The following is a 21,367-nucleotide window of genomic DNA, read 5'->3' on the forward strand; positions in this document are numbered from 1 at the left end:
CCTGAAAAGGCGATAGAAACAGAAACTCTCATCGCATTTAAAAAATACTTGGATATTCTATTAAAGTGCAATAACCTACAGGGCTATGGACCAAAAGCTGGATTATGGGATTATGCTGGATAATTCTTTTCCAGCCAGCATAAACATAATGGGCCAAATGGCCTCCTTCTGTGCTGTGAATTTCTATGATTGTATTTTACTGGAGCAGCTATGGAGAGGCTATCCAAAAAGACTGGTGTCCTTTAAGGCAGACAATTCAATTTTTTTTAATTAATATTTTTTATAACTTTTTAAAAAAACTTTGACATTGGATGAATACTAACAGTGACTAGTTTGCTGAGGGACATAATAAGGTGCTCTATAAATGCAAACTTAATATCTTAGACTGTGACAGATGATCAAAGTCAGTCAATTAAATTGAATAATTTACTCAAAAACAGGGCACAATTACAGCTTTAAAATTCCTGCAAGTCCAAAAAGTGCACCACTCATGCAGACATAAAATGGGTTTGGCACAAAATTAATCTTATTGTTTTTAAGTGTAATAGCAAACCTACATCTAAATAATTATTATATTATATTGACAATGCATCCTAATGGAGTTTGGCAGCAAAATTTGTGTTTACAAATTTAAGCGAGAGAGTTTTATTTTGGTGTGTTCTTTTCCAAAATTACATTAATTCTCACAACATCCTGTTTATAATCAGTATCATAGGGCTCAATTTTTCCTACCGAGGCAGGAGACATCCGATGCGGGCTGAGACCCCGCTCCTGGCTCCATATCAGCTCCCCCCACATCTTTCCCTAGATTGGTTTTGTTAAGCCCGCCCTGCGAGGTTCCCGGCCAATGAAAAAGAAATGGGTCTGATGACGTCTACTGATGATGCGTCATCAGCAGATTTCCTTAAAGGGACAATGTCCACATTCATTTTGACAGTTGTGCTGTCAGCGTTCTGCAGCAGTGTGGTGCTGCAAACACTGCCAAGCACAGCACAAAGGTATATGGCTGCACCCAGGCTCTCCCATGACTCCCTCCATATGCTGATGGAGGGAGTCACAGAATGCAGGGCGGTTTCTCTTCCCTCCCCAGGACACCAACGCAGTTTGGTTGCACATTGTACAGGAGGTCACAAGCAGGGATATCGTGAGGAGCACCAGGCTGCTGTGGTGCAAACCTTTCAATGGTCTTAGTAAATCACGAAAGGTTACTCCAAAGCCACACTCAACCTAATCCTGATGTGCCACTCATCACATCCCCATCATTCTGCCTTCCCTACCCTACTCCTGCATATCCTTACTCACACCAACTTAGCTTGCACCCCACCATTCCCTCTGTCTCTATCTACATTATCACATCCCCATCTTACTAGCCACCCCTTCACACTCACCCTAATTCTTTTCCAATCATACCAACTAAGAACACATAAAGGTAGGCACTTGGGTGTTATCGCCAATGCTGATGTAAAGTTTCTGCTAATGTTTATTTACAACATTTTGGAGCCGAAATTGCCCCTTTTTAAAAAGAGGCGGCCACGGGTCAATAATGACTCTCCACCTAGTCCGTGCGGAGTAAAGACCTTTTTTGAAATTGCCCTACCTGGGTTTTCCAGCGGTAATCGCTACTGCTCCGACCGTGCTCCTGCCCCATCGGATACGCGTGAACCCCCCCCCCACCGGTGCTGGTCAGTGCCACTGACAGCTTTCCCTTGCAGGAAGCTGTGCGTGCTGGGTAGCGTGTCCGCCCTTAAAGGGGAGGGCGCACATCCACGGACGCCATGTTATTTTATTTGTCGGCCGACGGCCAGGTCGGGCCTACAGTGATGCCGACGGGTTCAGTGCCCCCTCTTGGGTGCCAGGCTGCTGGCCTGGCCGAAACCCTCCCTGGGGGCCCAGTGGACGTAACTTAAAAGTAAGCAGAGTTCGCAGCGGCCCTCCCCTTTAACTGAAGGGGAGGGACGTTGTGACGTGTCAGCGCGATGTGGCATGTCCGCGTTGCGCTGACATCATCAGTGACGCACTGGGCAGGGCAGATGACCCGACTGAAGGTCACTTCCGCACCGCACCTGCCTGGAACACCGCCCCATTTGGAAAAATATTTTCAAGTGCTGAATTTCACCGGACTCTCCACCCCAATCCAAAGGTCGGTAAGTGTGCCCCGTTTGGGGCTGGGTTCAATTCCGGCCCCTATGTCTTCTTGTACAGATCTGTGTGCACCTTTGGAAGTGGCTTAGTGAGTTGCAGTGAATGGTGAGACATAAGGGTACCCCCCAATGGTGATTAGTGTGAAAGGAGTGGCTTGGGCATTGCAAGGGTGCATTATGGTCTTGGTGTCGGGTGGTGCTAACCTGCCGCATCAGTGAAGTAATTGTGGCCATGGTGAGGCCATCTCTGGCATCCCGGGCAGCAATATAGTCAGGTGCTGATGTCCCTGTGCAGCATCATGTGATTGCGGAGAAGGTTGGTGTTGTTGTTGGTGTTGGGGTTGCTTGTGGTGGAATTCTGAGGACCAAGATAAGATTTTTTCAAGGGCACCAATACTGATGGAATAGATGATAGGTGAAGTTGAAATGACAGAAGCGATCTGTCAATGGTGAGATAAGTTGCTCCAAGGAGGTGATAGTGGATAGAGAGTTCACTGCAAACACTTCAAACATCCATAAAACTGAAAAGTATATTCCAAATCCTGAAGGCTCCAGCTTCTATGATTAGATACTGAACAGCTGCAGTAGTCAACCAGTCAAACCAATCCAGAGTTGACCCACTTACATGATACCCGAGGGACAGGAACCTCGTAAAAACTTGGACAAATCCTTTGGACCTGGTAAAATTCTGCTTAAATAGCTTTAAACAGTTTCTTAACTATCACAATTGCCTGACACGCCACTTAGGGCCAGGATGCAAACGAGTCAGCACTTTGGAAATTCACAAGGAGGCAGTTTGAGAGCGGATTTCCACTCTGCTGTTAATCAATGCCATTTTGACATCGGACCCGCCTCCAAACTCACACTTGTAGGGCTGGTACGATTCCGGCCATAATGTCTTGTATGGGTAGTAGTTTTGAGATTGTTATGGCATCAAGTATTTGATACTGACCTCTATCCAATAAATCTACTTTTTCAGACTTCCAACTATCTATTGCCTGACTTACCACTGTGCCGTAGATGGCCAGTGAACCGTTGTGAAGCTGGCGGATCCTTTTGGTGATCTGAATATGGATTCCTTTTTTACTCCACTGGATAGTGGGGGGTGGATCACCTCGGACCTCACAGTTTAGGATAGCATTGCCTCCAAGAGGCTCGATGCGGTTTGGATTGAAGTCACCATCAAAGATCGGAGGCTCTGTGGAAATGGCAGTCAGTGCTTAATATTCAAATATAATGATATTAACTCTTGCTTGAATGTCAGACCATGAGATCAAAGCATCACATGCAGAAATGCTAACCTAAATTACCTGTGACATGGTTATTTTCTGTACGCTTTTCCATACAAAAACATTTATAATTTTACCGACTTTGCATTTCTGGCAGTGTGCTACATCCACTGTGAGTGCTTGCTAGAAATTCAGGGGCTGTTGTTTACAATTTCCTAACCAACAATTTAACTTGCTAAAAATCAAGCACAGCAGGTGCTCTAATTTCCAAACGTGGTTGCAAAGGATGAGGGTTCTCATTGGAAGCGGCAATTTGGAACTGTATCCCTAAAATGTATATGCCATTTATATAAAATGATCAAAGAACCAATGCTGAGAATGTCAGTAAAGCTTCATCTTGAAAAAGAAAACATAGCCCTACCAACTCTGCACCAATTAAAATGCTTTCATATTTGTGCAATAATTAAAGACAATTCTACAATGTGGCTCCCTTTTAACTTTTTTGCAATGGTGTAATCTTGCCTCAATTGTACTGAGCTATCAGTGTTAGGGACAGGCTAGATGAACTCGTTGGTCTTTTCCATATGTCCATTGCAGAATGAGTCATTCACAAATGCGGATTCACAAGACTGCTCATGTTTTGATCTTGGCAGGCATCCGGTGACTCAGATGGACCATTTTTCAGAACTTGGTGTATACCTGAAACTTGAATCACCTTTTCCCTTTACAGATGCCAATAGCTCTCTGCTGTGTAACTCCACCATTTTCCATATTCATTTCAACATTTAAGCCAATTGGTTCAGGCTAGCAATTCACCTTCCTATTCTGCAAATGTTGCTAAAACAAATTCCATTGCGATGAACAGTACACAAATTAGTGAGCTGTGCTTATACTAAAAGACTGACTTGTGCAAACAAAATAAAGGAATACAGAGGTCTAATTCACCTTTGACATATACAAATCCAATGGCCTTGATGGATCCCACTCTATTTCCTGCTGTGCAAACATATGTGCCCGAGTCATCCTTCGATACCTTTTCAATTACCAATTTGCTGTGTCCATTGACATCATCATAATGGGCTGTAGGAATAAAAGATTTATTTATTTGTTAGAATGAAGTTGTCTGATCTGTCTCTTGCTTCTGAATTTATGATTTTAACACATCATTACATTACTCAATACACAATTTCAGATTTTAAAAAAAAATTCTGTAGGAAGGACAATTCATGATTTTCTACAAGTTTGATTCGCTGACAGATTTTCTGAACTTTATATTTTTATAGAAACTTACAGCACAGAAGGAGGCCATTCAGCCCATCGTGCCTGTACTGGCTCTTTGAAAGAGCAGTCGTGCTTAGTCCCACATCCCTGCTTTTTTCCCGTAATTCCTCATCCACAAGTACCTATCCAATTCCGTTGTAAAATTATTTATGGAATCAGCTTCCACCACCTTTTCAGGTAGAGCATTCCAGATCCCGACAACTCACTGAGTTAAAAAAAAAAATCTCCTCATCTCCCCTCTAGATCTTTTGGCAATAATTTTAAACCAATGACCTCTGGTTATTGATCCATTTTGGTTTTCTGTATCTACTCTATCAAAACCTCTCATCATCTAGAAAATCATTATTAGGTCACCTCTTAACCTCTCCTCATAACTGAAATCCCTCAACCCTGGCAACATCCTGATAAACCTCATCTGTACTCTTTCTAAGGCCTTTACATCTTTCCTGACATATGATGCCAAGAATTATCCATAGTACTCCACAGTAAGACCTAACCATTTTATAGCTAATGTTGTTTCCCCTCCACCCAATTTTCTCCCCATTTCTGTTGAAGGTAGTGACTTGTGCTTGAGTATTGTTCCACAGGGGCCAGCAAGTCCTCTGGTACCTCACTTAGGTGGCAATTCTTAGTATTTGAGCCTACACAGGAAGAGGTCACTATTTATTTGGCCATGGAGATGTCAGAGCAGAGCCCAGTCCTATCCTTACCTGAAAGTCTCACATAAACTCCGATAGTAATATTTGGTGCAAAGTAAACTTTGCTGGTATACATCCGAAGTTTGGGAAAGGAGGGAAGCTCAAGAAAAAAATTGAGGATGTAAGTGGGTGGTTGGAGAAATTATTTAATAAAAAAAATGTCTATTTCTCCACAGCAAGGGAATGGTAAAAAAAGAGTAATTTTAAATACTGTTTTCAGTAGTAGGACAAGAAAACACATGTTCACACTATTAAAGGTAAATTTAAAGAGTGATCAAAATTTGGAAACAGCTTCCAGAAAAAGCAAAGGAGGCAAAATTCCTGGTATCACAAACAATTAGATGCTGAAATAGGGGGATTGCAGGGCCTTTCTGGATGGACTAGTTAAGATGGGCCAAATGGCCCACCTCAACCATAACTGTGATACTGAGACAGTAATCAGGATTTTCTTCCCTTTTCCAAGTCCAGGAATGCTCCTGCCAATCATAGCACCCTTTTCCCCACCACTCTGGCTGAGATCAGCTAATTTAGCACAAGCCAAATATGTTCCTATCACGTGATGGTCGGGCTATACGGAGGATGGTTTTGATGCAATAGCAGACATCCAAAAGTGGGGACCCAATTTCAAACAATTTCTTCGATTCAGCCTCAGTAAGCACATTTCTGAGCTGGGCTCTTTTTCATGGCATCACAATCCCCAAATTCAACGGGTGGAGTAGGAGGTTGTCTGCCTGCTGCATTTCAGAGGGATGCAGCTATAGCAACACAATCAACATGATCACGTACATCCAATCATGCTTCCTGTATAATATTCTGAGAAAGTACATAGTTTAAGATTATGGGGGTGAAATTGGTCTTGGGTGGTAGCGCAAAATGGACTTCAATGGAATATAAAATCGAACCGGGTGCAAAACGGGCTGCCGATTCGTTATCACTCATTTTGTGCTACTGCCCGAGCATATTCTTACCAGGTATAATGTTGTTGTTGAATGCCCAGGTGATTTTGGGTGTAGGAATACCATTTGCTGCACAATTCAATGCTAGGTGTTCCCCTTTGTTTAAGGATATATCTCCAGGCAGTTCCGTAAAAGCTGGATGGATGTAGACAGTCAGGCTGATAGTCTTGGTGTCACGACCGGCCACATTGGTAGCTATACAAGTGTAACTGCCAGTATCATCAGGCTGACAGGGAGTGAAAGAAAATCACAATTATGTTTTTGACAGATAAAATATAAAGTCTGCACAAGCAGAAAATGCTGGTTTCTCCCCATTCTTGCTCCTCTTTTGCCATCTTATGAACCCTCCTTCAGTCAGGGGAGGGAGGGGATCTGAGCTACAGATATCTTCAGAGGTTCTTTTGATGTGAGTCAGTGACCAGCTTACCTGGAGGTCTGCTACTTATTTCAGATGGAACTCCTGGGGCCAGGCCAATGTTCCCAATTAAAATATAAAGGCCCCCGAGTATGAAGCAATATAATTACGTTTATTTTGTGCCATTGACCAGTTGGAAGGGAAATGTTGAAAGCTGATTAATTTTATATTGTATGTTATTGTGAACACATTTTGTTAGCATAGATTCAGTGTTACAAAGTTGCATTTTTCATCATAGAAATATGAATCCCAAGAACTGTCATTGTTGAAGGAATCAATGTTTTACTGTTGCACAAAGGGGGTCTAGCTGGGAGGAGATACTGAGCTGAAAGTGTGAATTAACTGAATTAACAAACATAGTTGGAGTGCTAAGTTCATTAAAATACCCTGGTTTAATTGTTGTATTTTTTAGTCAGCTTCTGTTGTTAAGCTCAGTGATTTCTTCCAGTTATCTCTCCTGATATTCACTGTAAACAAAAATTATTTTTTAAACCATGAAAATATTTTTTTTAAATCCCTGCAGTAGACCATCTTGGCATTGCTCATGGTATGAGGTTGCCTTCAAAGTCTGTCTGTCTTATTGTCTTGGAATCTGACTGGTTCATGCTAAGCATATGATGGATCAATAGCAGAGACCAATTAGAAAGCCAAGTGGAATTCTATATTCATTGATTCACAGACACAGTTCTGATTTTTTATTGGTTAGATGCAAATGCCAATCATAAGTCCTTTTAATGGGTTTTAGTTTTAAAAAGCAATACTTTTATACAGCTGTGCATCAAAGGTTGACTGAATCTCGAACCATTCCTGTTTAAAATTTTATGTATAGTCTAGTGGAGGAAGAAGGCGAGAGAGCGAGAGAGAGAGATGGAGTGAAGGTGAGAGAGATGGTGAGAGAGAGAAGGCGAGATACCAAGGGAGGTGATGGAGTGAAAAGGTGAGAGAGTGAGGGAGAGAAAAGGTGAGAGAGCAAGAGAGAGGTGGTGAGAGAGCAAGAGAGTGAAGGTGAGAGAGCGAGATGGAGAGAAGTTGAGAGAGCGAGAGAGAGAAGTTGAGAGAGCAAGAGAGAGAAGTTGAGAGAGAAGTTGAGAGAGAAGTTGAGAGAGAGCGAGAGAGAGGGGGGAGAGAGAGAGCGAGAGAGAGGGGGAGAGAGAGAGAGAGAGAGAGAGAGAGAGAGAGAGAGAGAGAGAGCTACTAGAAGTTTTGAGATTGTAATCTTAAAACAGACACTTTCAAATAAATGCAATTATTTTTACGGCCCTGTGCAACAAATCGTTCTTTCATTTAGCCTTATCTGGTAGCATTCCCACATTGTATCTACTAAACAACATCCTAAGAAATTGCAAATTTTGCAAACACTTTGTTGGATCATGTCAGCAATTGACTTAGACATAGCCAGTTCAAAAGAGTGTTTCACACTCAGTTACAGTCCAGCTAGTTTTAATTAAATCAACACTGATTCTTAACAATTCCATCAAAACAATCTCTGAAAAGCACAGGCATGACTTTACATTTTAACTGGCAAAAGGCAAGGATCTTACCGTAGCATTTTCCACAATGAACCCTCCTGACTGCATCAACCGATATTTTCCAGGAGTGTCCTGCAGGATTATGCCATCTTTCTGCCAGGTCAGCACTGGCTCAGGAACACCATCAGCAATGCATGGCAATGTTCCCTGAAATTCCTCAATCACAGTGTACTCGGTGTCTGCAGTGCGGATGGTTGGTGGGACTGTAAAAGGCAGATTGAGTAAGCAAATACAACTTAGTGCTTGCTCACAGCAGCATGGTGTAAATCATGAACTAACCACATGGAGCATCTTTGGTGCAAACTCTTGTACAATCAGAGTAGTACACGTTGTAAGCTCCAGATTTTGTGACGCCTACCCTCATAAATAGTTTATTTTTCTTCCATTTGAGAAAAGTCCTTCCGCCTACACTATGCATCGAACCTCATGAAAGAGTAGTTAGGAGATAGTACTTTCATAAAATCACTATCTATCTGACCACTAGTTGGTGAATAAAAACTAGGCACAGTGCTATTGACTTTTCTTTGCTTTTGCGCAATGTCTGACTTTTCCTTGGCACCTTCCTCCTGGACTTCATGGTTGAGATCTCTGGCTCATCTTGTGGCACAAGCCCATATCCCCAGTACCTGAGCCTCTACATTCTGAAATGGTGGGGTAGGTTTTCAGGTGACTGATTCCACCGGGTGGAATGGAAACTTTAAGACCATCACCCGCCTGATGGAGTCAGTCCGAGGCTCGACCAATTTCACCGTCACGTCTCATTTCCATACTGTCAGCAAGCTGCTCGTGCATTTCGAGAGGCTTGTCAATCAGAGAGGGATGAAAATCCAATGGCTTCAGTGCAGAGCCCAGCTGATGCAGGTATGTTTGGGGGTAGGAAGGGAGGGTGGGGAGAGGAGGGAATCCCCAGAGAGCGCTGTGGAGAGATGGGCATCAGGTGGAGTTGAATTTTGCGCAGTCAGAAGGAGGATTAACCCTCCTGCTGATACATTGAAAATCGTTTTAAAAGTTATTTGTTTTTGAGTGACCTCCCTGCAGTGATTCCTTTATGCCATTCAATGCAAGTAACAATTGGTGGAGCATGCATGGAGCACGATCTGCACATTGGTACATGAAAATTGCCTCAGTGCCTTATTAATGTCATAGGATCCCGATTTGCATGGGCTAATGAGGTGCCCACTTGTTTTTGATGGGCGCCTGGACCATACATTTCAAGGACTCCCCCAAGGTGACAACGGCTCGGGTGAGGGTGGGAACAGGGTGTTTCATTTTGCATTTCAATTTTCCTTGCGCTACTACTTCATTCATGCCTGAAAACCAGCCCGAAAATTAGTCTTGGTGTTTTTTTTTTTAAACTCTATTCCATTAATAAATTGAAGAACACCAACTGATCTAAAAGCAAAAGATGTTAATGTGGGTAGGAGAACATTAAATAAAACTTACTGTGAACAGTCAGAACCATGACAGAGCTGCTGGACCCTGCAGGATTGGCTGCTGTACAGGTGTATCGTCCAGTGTCTCTGGGTTGGACAAAGGCAATCTGCAGGGCTCCAGTACTGAGGATTCTCTGGCGGATGCTCTCTGTAACTTGTTGTCCATCTTTGTTCCAGGTGACTTCAGGAATTGGGTAACCCTTGGCCTCACAGACCATGGTGACTGATTTATCCAAAGCAACAACATAGTTCTTTGGATGGGCCATTATACCAGGAGGCACTTAAAAAAAAAACATTTGCACTTCAATTAAATGAGCCAAAAATACAACAAAATATTGAAAGAAATATTTAGACTATGGGCTAGACTTTCCACTAGGGGGCCATCGCCCCCAAAAATGGGCGATGTTCCAGAGTTGTGGGACGTCTCGGCCTTGCTGATCGCTGGTACATCGCCCATTTTTTTTGGCGATTTTCCACTCGGACTTACCCTGGCGATGTCAAATGGGTGATGAGATTTTTGGGTGATCATGAAACGGAAGTGAAAAAAAAGCTTCCCTAGCAACGGTAGTGTGTGCATGTGTGGGTTTTTTTTGCCGTGTTTTGAGAGGTCAGGGGTCATCACATATGCTCAGAAGCAGAGTGAGACTCAGAGAAAGAGCGAGAGGAAATGTCTTGCGAATATCTGTTAAGGTGTCTGTGTAGATTATCCTATTTTATTTCATTTTTGAATTAATATCCGTTTGCAAATTATTACTTACCACATCAAATTATCGTAACCCTTTAACATAAAAATATAAATACTGTGTAAAATAATAATTTTACTAAGCAACATGGAGGCCGAATTGGACCGTAAAAGGGCTAAGCCCTTCAGTGAGGAGGCGAACGAGGCTCTGGTAAGCATTGTGAGTGGCAGATGGGCGGACCTAACACGGGGTGGGCCGGGGAAACCTCCACCCCGTGCATACCGTCGCATATGGGCAGAGATTGCCGACGTGGTGACGTCAACGTCCAATGAAGTGCGGACTCCGGACCAGTGCCGCAAAAGATGGAACAGCTTGCTGTCCACATCCAGAGTAAGTTGCATTTTATATTTAAAATTATACATATTTTAAATTAAATTGATGTTTGGAAATTTAAATTGCAATATTCAATGTCATTTCATTATGGGTATTAATTAATTAAATTATGAATTAATTTATGCATCATAAGACTAAGTTGAATTTTATAATGTGCAATATTATTCATATTGTTCAGAATCAATGCATGGTTCTAATCGAACATTGAATTATGTCAATCTGAAATGTTTATTACCAAGTCAATTAGCTTAAGCCATGCAATGTTATCTTATCATTTACAGAAGAAGATTTCACTGAATAGGGCCAAGCAAAGGAGGACAGGCGGTGGCTCGGCTCAGCTTCAAACTCTGAGTTAATGTGAGGAGCTTGCGGTGGCCCTAGTGGGGCCTGACAGCCGTTCGGTCACAAACCGTGGTTTGGTCAAACCCACCCTCGAGTCTCGTGAGTAATGGGAACTGTGCAATGTATCAAACATTATCAAATACAGCGTTAAAACATCTTAGTAATGTCTTTCAATGATAATGCTTTATGACTTTTGTGGTATTCATGATTCACGAATGAGGTCATGTCGGCCCTGTTGAACCATTGTGCATATGGGGTATTGAAAATTAGTCATATATATTGGGTTATTGAAAAAGTGTTATGTATTGTTGTGTATGTTTAATAATAATGAGCACCGTTAATTTCCTATTAAGTTGTATTTAAATGTTTTATAAATGTTTAGAAACGTCATTTGTATCTTTAAGGGCAAGTGTCGGTGGAATCTGAACAAGAGATATCGACGAGCATGCAGGAGGAAAACACGTGAACTGTGGAGGAAGAGCAGGAGGTGGACGAGGCTTTGGAGGAGGCGGCAATGGAGGAGGAGGAGGAGGAGGAAGAAGATGACCTTGTTTTTGTGGGGGGGGGGGGGGGAGTGGGTACAACCTGCGGCCATCTCAATTGAGATGGCAGAGGCACCAGGACCATGCGGTGTACAGGTGGTGACGCCAAGGCGTCAAATTTTGCCTACGCCGACCCCACAGAGGTCGGGTCAGCGGGATGGGCAATCGCCTACCATGGAGGGCCAGACGGAGAGCTTGCTATCCCTGTGCAGGGAGACGGTCGCAATCGGTCTCGACCTTATCCAGGGTTTGCGGGTTTCTCCGCAACCTGGAACCATTTCTCCACAACCTGGAACGGGTTCAGCACGATCTTCTCCAACTGGTCTTCCGCGCAGTCACAGACAGCACGGGAGACGTTGGAGGCAGTTCGTGAGCAGCCCGCAGCAATCAATGCCCTTCGGCATGCATTGTTGGCTGCACATGGTGCTGCAACCCAAGGTGTCGTGTCAGCTCGCAGCAAGACCCCGAGCACACAAACGAGTACGGAGGACACTGTTTCTCCGGACTCGGAAGTCGAGCCTCAGGTTTCAACTTCCTCTCCTTCACCTCCACCATGGCAGGAAATCTTGCCGTCCCACATTGCACAACGTCTTGGTGTCGGTCAGCGTAGAACAAAATGGTCGGGTGGAGTAAGAACACGAGGCGGGAAAGGACCTGGAGGGAAACGTGGCCGCAGGTAGGGTGGGGGTTTGTTTACCAATGTTTACTTGTTTAATTTTTGAATAGTTATGGTAAATTGTTATCGTTATAGTTATCTTGATGTTAATTATTATCGGTTATTGTTGTGTTTAATTAGTTGGGATTTGAAGAGAAGGATGGGTTGGGGGGGGGGGGTGGAGGGAGGGTGTTAAGTTTATTAAAATTAGTTTTATATTTTGTTAATAAAAACCTTTTTGAATTCAACAAATTTTTTGGTGACTTCTCTCTTAGTTACATTAGTTAACAAATTTACAGTTGTTCATCCCTATTTGTTTATTCTCTTACTGTAGCAGTGCTATCCTTAAACTTTACTTAAAGTAACCATTAACGCCGATGATAGGCCAGCACAGCCAAGACAACAATGAGAACCCCATGCAAATAAAACTTTTGATAAACCATAACTGTAAATGAACATTTGAAAATCCACAATGATAGTTTATGCAAAGCATTCATTAATTAGCTGCTGATGCAAAAGCTTAGCGGCCGTGTAACTGTCCCTGGCTACTGGTCTTCGGGAAAGGTGCGGTGGTCCTGGTGCAAATCGCCAGGCTGATTGCGCTCCCCTATGTCCTCACCTGCGTCCTCTTCCGTCTCTTCCTCCCCTTCATCCTCGCCGGCTGGTTCTTCTGTCTCCCCTCCTTCTGGAGGTGGTCCTGCAGCCCGATCTGGCATTACTTGTCCTCTTCTTATAGCTAGGTTATTCAGCATGCAACACACCACAATAAACTCTGCAACCTGGTCAGGGTGGTACTGTAGGCTGCCTCCAGAATGATCCAGGCATCTGAAGTGTGCTTTAGGACTCCAATTGTCTTTCCAACGATGTTGCGAGTCGCTATGTGACTTTCATTATACTGTTTCTGTGCTTCAGTGACGGGATTATGCAGAGGGGTAATCAGCCAACTGGCAAGGCCATATCCTTTATCCCCCAGCATCCAACCGTGACCTTCTGGCTGATTGATAAACAGGTCAGGGATAGCACTTTCACGTATGATGTGCGCATCTTGGATGCTGCCAGGAAATGTAGCATTTACTGTCAGAATTGTTTGATTGTTGTTGACAACAAGCTGCACATTTAGTGAGTGGAACCCCTTTCTGTTACGAAACACTTCTGCGTTTCTTAAGGGTGCTTTTAGGGCAATGTGCATGCAGTCTATTGCTCCCTGCACCTTGGGGAAGTTTGCTATTCTCGAGAAACCCAAAGCCCTCTCAGTCTGTGCCTCCCTGGTCATTGGGAAGCTTATGAAGTCCATCCCGCGAGCGTAAAGGGCTTCGGTCACCTGTCGAATGCAGCAGTGTGTAGCGTACTGAGAGATATGGCAGATGTCGCCAGCTGAAACCTGAAAAGATCCCGATGCATAGAAGGCTAGGGCAGTAGTAACCGTCACCTCAACAGACAGTGCAGTTCTGATGGTGCTGGAAGGCTGCAGATCATCCTTGACGAGTTGACATATCTCATCGATGACCTCCTTCCTGAATCGCAGCCTCCTAAGACAAGCATTTTCAGACAAGTTCAGGTAAGATTGCTTTTCCAAGTACCTGCGTTGGCTGTACGGTCTCCTCCTCTGTCTTTGTCTCCATCTACGCATTTCTCTGCCACCTCTTCGATTGATCCTTTCAGTAACCAGTGTGTGAGCAGTTGCAATTAAAGTCAGGGAAAGCATAGGCCCCATAATCACTATCAATAATTACTTTCACTAATTTTAATAATCTCTCTACCCTATACTCTCTAATCACTGTACTCGGCACTCTCTATGCTGTATACCAGTCAGTTTGATAGGTCCCAACAATATCAGTAAATAATTTCACTATGTAAAAGCTATTTACAAAATAATTTCAATATATATTTACCAAAAATAACTTTATATTCCCTGATCCAATATTCTGAGTACAATCATCTTCAAATTAACTCTCTAAATAACTCACAACTAAGCCTCCTGCCTTCCTCCGAACTTCAAAATGGCGTCTGTCATGTATGTAACCACAATATAACATCACTGTAATACTGTATACACTCAACCTAGATGCACACCTTGACCACAAGGGGTGAACTTGTGGGAGACTCTCTTACCTGATCACACAGGTATAAAAAGAGAGGTCCCACACAGGGTCATCGTCTTTGGAGTGCTGTGAATAAAGAGTTAAGGTCACAGAGTGACCTCGTCTTCAGAGTGTGCCTCGTGTGGTTTCATACTGTAGAGTAAGGACTTTACATTGGCGACGAGAAACGGGAATTCACGACCCACGAGAATAGCCATCGGTAACACAGAGGAACGGTACTGTGTTGGGGGAAGACTGGGACGATTTTGTCGAGGGGCTTCAGCAAAGTTTCGTTACGAAAGAATGGCTGGGGGATGTAGCGGCCGACAAGCGAAGGGCTCATCTTTTGACCAGCTGCGGACCAAAGACTTACGCGCTCAGGAAGGACTTACTAGCACCCGAAAAGCAGGCGGACAAAACCTTTGAAGAACTGAGCAAATTGATCGGGGAGCACCTCAAACCGGCGAGTAGCATACATATGGCCCGACACAGATTCTACACCCACCGACGTCATGAAGGACAGAGCATACCGGACTTCGTAGTGGATCTCTGGCGTTTGGCCAGCCTCTGTAAGTTCACAGATGCCTGCAGGGGGGAGATGCTAAGGGACTTCTTTGTCGAGGGCATCGGTCATGCGGGAATTTTCCGCAAATTAATTGAGACCAAGGATTTGACCTTGGAAGCGGCGGCGTTGATAGCTCAAACTTTCCTGGCGGGGGAGGAAGAGACAAATATAATACACACGCGCAATTCTGTCTCTAACGCGGCGATGGATCAGGGAGTCAACACCATCAATTCAACTCAGAGCCCCGCAGGCAGGCAGGGGCAGTCCGACACTCCCCAGGCAGCAATAGACCCCAGAGTAGGACTTCAACAGAGACAATGGCAGGCTGAACGGACAGTCACGCCATCACAGTGGACAATGCGGCCCGGGATGGGGCCAATGATACCCACTAATAGGGTACTTAAGAGCAGTCAAAGGGACAGTCATTGCGGAATGCCTGGCCATAGTCTCTTTGTTCCCAACAATGGAAACTTTAACTCATGCTGGAGGTGTAGGAGAAAACACTCAGCTAGATCGTGCAGATTTCAACAGTTTGTCTGCAGAAACTGCAATCTCAGTGGCCACTTAGCTCGAATGTGCAGGAAGTCTGCAACCAGACTAATATATGAGGCGGATGGACCAGAAGAGGGTTCTTTCAGGCAAGATGATTTTTGGGGCAAATCGATGGACGCCGAGGTTCAGTGGGTCCATGTGGCGAATATTCACAGTTCATACACCAAAACGCCACCATGATGATGAGGGTTTTATTAAATGGTATCCCAGTACGTGTGGAGCTGGCCATTGGGGCCAGTCAGTCACTCATGGGCGTTCAGCAATTTGAGAAGCTATTGCCACTTAAAGCCAGTAGACCCAAATTAGCACGTATTGAGACACAATTACGGACTTACACTAAAGAAATTATTCCGGTGCTAGGCAGTGCAATGTTGGCTGTCACACACAATGGGGTAGTGAATCGGCTGCCGCTCTGGATTGTCCCGGGCAATGGGCCCGCACTGTTGGGGAGGAGCTGGTTAGCCGACATGAACTGGAAATGGGGGGATGTTCACGCAATGTCATCTGTGGAGCGAAGTTCGTGCTCACAAGTCCTACAACAATTCGATTCACTATTCCAACCTGGCGTCGGGACTTTCAAAGGCACTAAAGTAGCGATACACATCACCCCAGACGCCAGGCCAGTGCACCACAAAGCCAGAGCGGTGCCGTATGTGATGCAGGAAAAGATCGAGAGCAAATTGGACCGGCTGTTGAGAGAGGGCATCATCTCGCCTGTTGAATTCAGCGACTGGGCGAGCCCCATCGTTCCCGTCCTAAAAGTGGATGGCTCTGTTAGGATCTGTGGCAACTACAAGGCCACCGTCAATCGGGTGTCCCTACAAGATCAATACCTGCTCCCGAGAGCGGAGGGCCTCTTCGCCACGCTGGCAGGCGGCAAGCTGTTCACCAAGTTGAACCTCACTTCAGCCTATATGACCCATGAACTGGCCGACGAATCTAAACAACTGACCACCATCACCACGCACAAGGAACTGTTCGTTTGTAACAGGTGCCCGTTTGGCATTTGATCAGCGGCCGCAATTTTTCAACGAAACATGGAAAGCCTGCTTAAATCCATTCCTGGAACGATTGTATTCCAGGACGACATCCTTATCACGGGTCAAGACACCGAGGAACACCTCCACAACCTGGAGGAGGTGCTACGCCGACTGGACCAGGTAGGCCTGCGACTCAAGAAGTCTAAATGTGTGTTCTTAGCTCCTGAGGTTGAGTTTCTGGGCAGGAAGGTTGCTGCAGATGGGATTCGGCCCACCGAATCCAAAACAGAGGCGATTTGACGAGCACCCAGGCCTCTGATGATGATGTCATCGGCGTGTGCGGCGACCCCTTTTCGCCCCGAGGCGGCCCGTTTCCACCCCGTGACGGAAATTGTGCAGTGCCCCATGAGGCTGCCACGGGTGATATCAGCACCAGCTTTGTGGATCGTACACCGCGACCCCATTTTTTTCTTTTTCTCTGACTCACGGGTCGGGCCATCGTTCACCGATGTCGCGGGGTCTGGTCTGCGATCATGCAGCCTTGCACTCTGCTTCAGTGCTGGACTGTGGCCACGGCACCTCACATTTCTGGTGGCTGAGTGGAGGCCCATCAAAAGGCCTGCAGATGGAAGGGGAGGGGTTTTGAAATGCATCAGCGCTATGCCGAGAGGCCGCGTAGCACTCCACAATGCACCCGGGTAGCACCTACGATCCCGTCCCGAGAGGAAGTGGTGCAAGCGACATTGTGCTCCACTTCCTGTGAGGGGCGGTAACCGCAATTTCGCTTCCGGGAGGGGACTTCTGCGCCGGGCGCAGAATGTCCCACCGCCAGAAAGGTTACCGCCCTCAACCGGGGCAATAGCCAATTTCAGCCCCTAGGTTTCTTAGAGCTAGAACTGTTGTTATCGACAAATCCCAGGGTTAGAATTGAAAAGAGTACGGTCACAAGGAATAGTCTGTATCTGGACAAGTACGTGCTTTGGGCTTTAGTTATGTAGATGCATTCAACAGGTGAAGTCGACAGTGGTAGGCCGAGACAAGCAACAGGCATCCATAAGTTATAGGCTTTACCCAATTCGGAATGGGTGATATAATTTATTGCTCCGTTTTGTTAATTACTGCTTCAATACTTGAACGTATTGACCTTTGTTTTTACTTCTCAAAATAAACTATTTCTGTAACCACTGGTGTTGACTCTAACCTATTGAACAACAAAAACTTTCAGGAAACTTGGTGCTTAAAACAAACTGATGTACCTGTATCATATGTTAATTGGCGAGGTCTCACAGACTGAGATCATGGACTTTTGAAGGAGATCGCCAGTGCAACCCACTTACCAAGATATGTCACAAGTCTGTGCTGGAGTAAACTACGTAGCACCTGCCAGTGGTCAACTGACAGCCTTCTCGGTTTGGCTTCCCCTCATTTCAATCCCAAGCTTTGCAGGCTCACAGAACACTACACCCCGTCTCCAACAGGTGCATGTAGCCACACATAGAGCACTTCAGAAACAAATGTTAATCGCAATAATCACCGAAGAAAATTAATAAAAATATTACTTATGATCTAAACCATAAAAAAAGTGATTACAGTCCTCTTTTGAGATAACACTGCCCCTGCCAAAAAAAATCCACCAACATCCTTAATAATTAAATTTTTTTCAACTTACCCTGCACCCTCAGCTTTATCTTTCCCAGGGCTGTGCCAGTTGGGTTCTGTGCAACACACATGTATGTACCAGAATCCTTCACTGCAGCTCGAGTAATCTGAAGACCTCCATTGGGTAGAACTGTGTAATCTCCTCCTGTACAAGAAAAGCATTAAGCCTTTTTCCTGGAAAATGCTGAGTCACAACACACTGAGTAAATAATAAACTGACCGTAACTTTGTGGAGAAATGCTACCAAATCACTGACTTGATTGATTCTGGTACTATTATCTAAGATGAGAGGAAAACCCCAGCCAAGTAGAGATGTGGTGTAGTGTTTGTCCGATGGTGCCAATCTCCTGAATATTTCCAGCAAACTCAAATGCATTTTTATAATGACAAAAGTTCTGACCATTTTACCTGCCGTGTTAATGCTGATACCTTCCTTCTGCCAGGTAATAGAGGGATTCGGTGTGCCAGTAGCCTCACATGGAAGAGTAATAGGATTATTCAGAATCACATCCAGACTGCTAGGCTGAGTCTGAATTACAGGAGGTTCTGGGTGGAAAATAGAATCACAATAAAAAGCCATAAAAGTTAATCCAATCAAAAAATGACATTACATAGCATTTATTTTTTAAACTGCAAAGCCTGTTCTAATGCTCATAATTATCCTACACTCCAAACCAGATTTGTTCTGATCGAAGATCATTGTGATACAAAGTACATGGTCTGCAAATACATACTTTTGGAAATTGCTGTAAGCTTACACACAAAATGTAATATACTTGTGCATCAAGGAAGAATTTGAAGCCAGAGGGAACAATGTTACTCCAGTGGTTTCCAAAACAGAGTTATAAAAGTTGGAATGTATGTATATATGGTTATCCTTCAAACACTATGGGGACATAAATCTTTGGCTCTTCTGGTACATTGCTGCTGTGAGTCTAGTGGAAGGGCTACCAATTAGGACAACGAGACAATAGAGTCATGGGGAGGAAATGCTGATGAGCACAGGTTAGTAGACTTTCTGAGGAAGGCCTTGAACCTTACTCCCCAAGAACCAATACTGCATTTTATGGTTTCTCTCTTCTGGTAGGTTTGTGTCCCCAGTGAAGCATGCATCTGCCCAGTTTATTTAAAATAGGTCATTCCCCTTCACCTCAAAATCTTTGGTTGGATCATTGCTGGAAGTCATTGGTGGGCAGTTCCTGGCATTGACATTGAAATCAAAGGCACATGAGTTTTCAGGGCCTACATTGTTATGTGCTTAGTTCCAGTTTAAAAATATGAGTTTAAACAGCTCATATGCAGCCACTAACTAAAACATCCATTCCACCATATCCAGGGCTAGACTCTCCCCTTCATTTTCGGCAGTTTTCATGGCGGTACAGCTCTTTTTCGATGAAAAACTGCCCGGCGAAAGTTTCCTCTTTATTTTTTTTAAAGAGCTCTGCCGACATTTTGAAAATACGTGCATCTGCGTGCACCGCCGAGAAAACCGCCACGATCCAAGTTTTGCCTCAACGGGGACCCATACGCACCGCCGAGGAAACCGCCCACGAAAAGCTGCCTGAAAGCGGGCGGTAGGTGAGTTCCCTGCAAAGAAAGGTTAATTAAAGGCTTTTTATAATCATTTTTAAAATTCTGTAATGACAATTATGTTAAAAAGGGGTCTGGAGAATGTGTCCTAACTTTTTATTTTTTATTTAATTAAAAAAATATTTTTTGAGTTTTTCCCCCTCCCTCGGCCCAACCGCAGCTTCAGTCTAAATTTTAAGTACTTACCGTCCTTTCCGGTAAGAACCGTCCATTTGACCTAGTTTCGCCTTTAACCGCCGAGAATCTTGGTGTAAGATCCATTTTCTCGCTGGGCGGTATTTTTTACCTTTTTTATGGAAATTTTTGCCAGCGTTATTTGCAGAATCTTAGTGGTCTTTCTGGGTGGCAATCTGGCGGTGAGGGGCTTCAGGGAAAATCTAGCCCCATGAGTTTTCAGGGCCTACATTGTTATGTGCTTAGTTCCAGTTTAAAAGTATGAGTTTAAACAGTTCATATGCAGCCACTAACTAAAACATCCATCCCACCTCCATCTGTCCATCATTAATAGAACAATAAAGGGAACAAAGCTATAAAAAGGACTGTAGAATTATACTTGACCACCACTCCAGCTGAGAATTAAGGACAAAAACAAGGATTCAGAAGGAGCAAATGGAACTTGCAGAGAAAATTAAGTACAATTTGCAATGCTTTCAGGTGAATTGTTAATTTTTCTTTTGAGAAACAAAGTAAGGGGCCGAAGCCCACTTTACATACACTGGAGTAAGAGAGAAGATGATTAAGTTAAGAAATAGGAATCATGCGATGCCAAGCTTGAGCTTTGAAGGCAATGAATTTGTAGAAAAACACAAACTGCAATTTTCAGGTTCTGAGAAAGTTTGAGAATAAAATAAGATATTATGCGATAAGCCTTGACTTTAACATGAAATGTAGGGAGATGAATGAGTGCATAAGAGCTTAAAAGGAAACAGACAAAGTTTAGTGTAACACCAACCATAGTGATGTTGATAAATAAAGACAGCAGAGGTGACAGAGGAATATACGTTCAAGGCTGGAGATGAGAGAGGGATCAGTTATCGGATGACAAGCTTTTCATAAGAACATAAGAAATAGGAGCAGGAGTAGGCCATATGGTCCTTCGAGCCTGCTCCGCCAATTAATACGATCTTGGCTGATCCGATCATGGACTCAGCTCTACTTCCCTGCCCGCTCCCCATAACTCCTTCTTCCCTTATCGGTTAAGAAACTGTCTATCTCTGTCTTAAATTTATTCAATGTTCCAGCTTCCACAGCTCTCTGAGGCAGCGAATTCCACAGATCCACAACCCTCAGAAAAGAAATTTCTCCTCATCTCACTTTTAAATGGCAGCCCCTTATTCTAAGATTATGCCCTCTAGTTCTAGTCTTCCCCATCAGTGGAAACATTCTCTCTGCATCCACCCTGTCAAGCCACCTCATAATCTTATACATTTCGATAAGATCACCTCTCAATCTTCTGAATTCCAATGAGTAGAGGCCCAACCTACTCAACATTTCCTCATAAGTCAACCCCCTCATCTCCGGAATCAACCTAGTAAACTTTGTCTGAACTGCCTCCAAAGCAGTATATCCTTTCGTAAATATGAAAACCAAAACTGCATGCAGTACTCCAGGTGTGGCTTCACCAATACCCTGTATAACTGTAG

The 21,367-nt window shown here is 44.1% G+C and overlaps 1 protein-coding gene across 1 annotated transcript in view; it reads right to left on the reverse strand.

The window, feature by feature from the left end:
- Positions 1-21,367, reverse strand: part of hmcn1 (hemicentin 1) — a 744,329-nt gene that overhangs the window by 95,881 nt on the left and 627,081 nt on the right. The window contains exons 79-85 of the mRNA XM_070887155.1: positions 18,543-18,680; positions 18,145-18,279; positions 9,693-9,962; positions 8,262-8,452; positions 6,318-6,531; positions 4,316-4,450; positions 3,149-3,339 (exon numbers count right to left, since the gene is read on the reverse strand). Of these exons, the coding sequence (XP_070743256.1) occupies positions 3,149-3,339; positions 4,316-4,450; positions 6,318-6,531; positions 8,262-8,452; positions 9,693-9,962; positions 18,145-18,279; positions 18,543-18,680 (1,274 nt within the window). The remainder of the gene's footprint in view (positions 1-3,148; positions 3,340-4,315; positions 4,451-6,317; positions 6,532-8,261; positions 8,453-9,692; positions 9,963-18,144; positions 18,280-18,542; positions 18,681-21,367) is intronic.

This window comes from Pristiophorus japonicus, chromosome 8, assembly GCF_044704955.1.
Source record: "Pristiophorus japonicus isolate sPriJap1 chromosome 8, sPriJap1.hap1, whole genome shotgun sequence".
Lineage (NCBI taxonomy): Eukaryota > Metazoa > Chordata > Chondrichthyes > Pristiophoridae > Pristiophorus > Pristiophorus japonicus.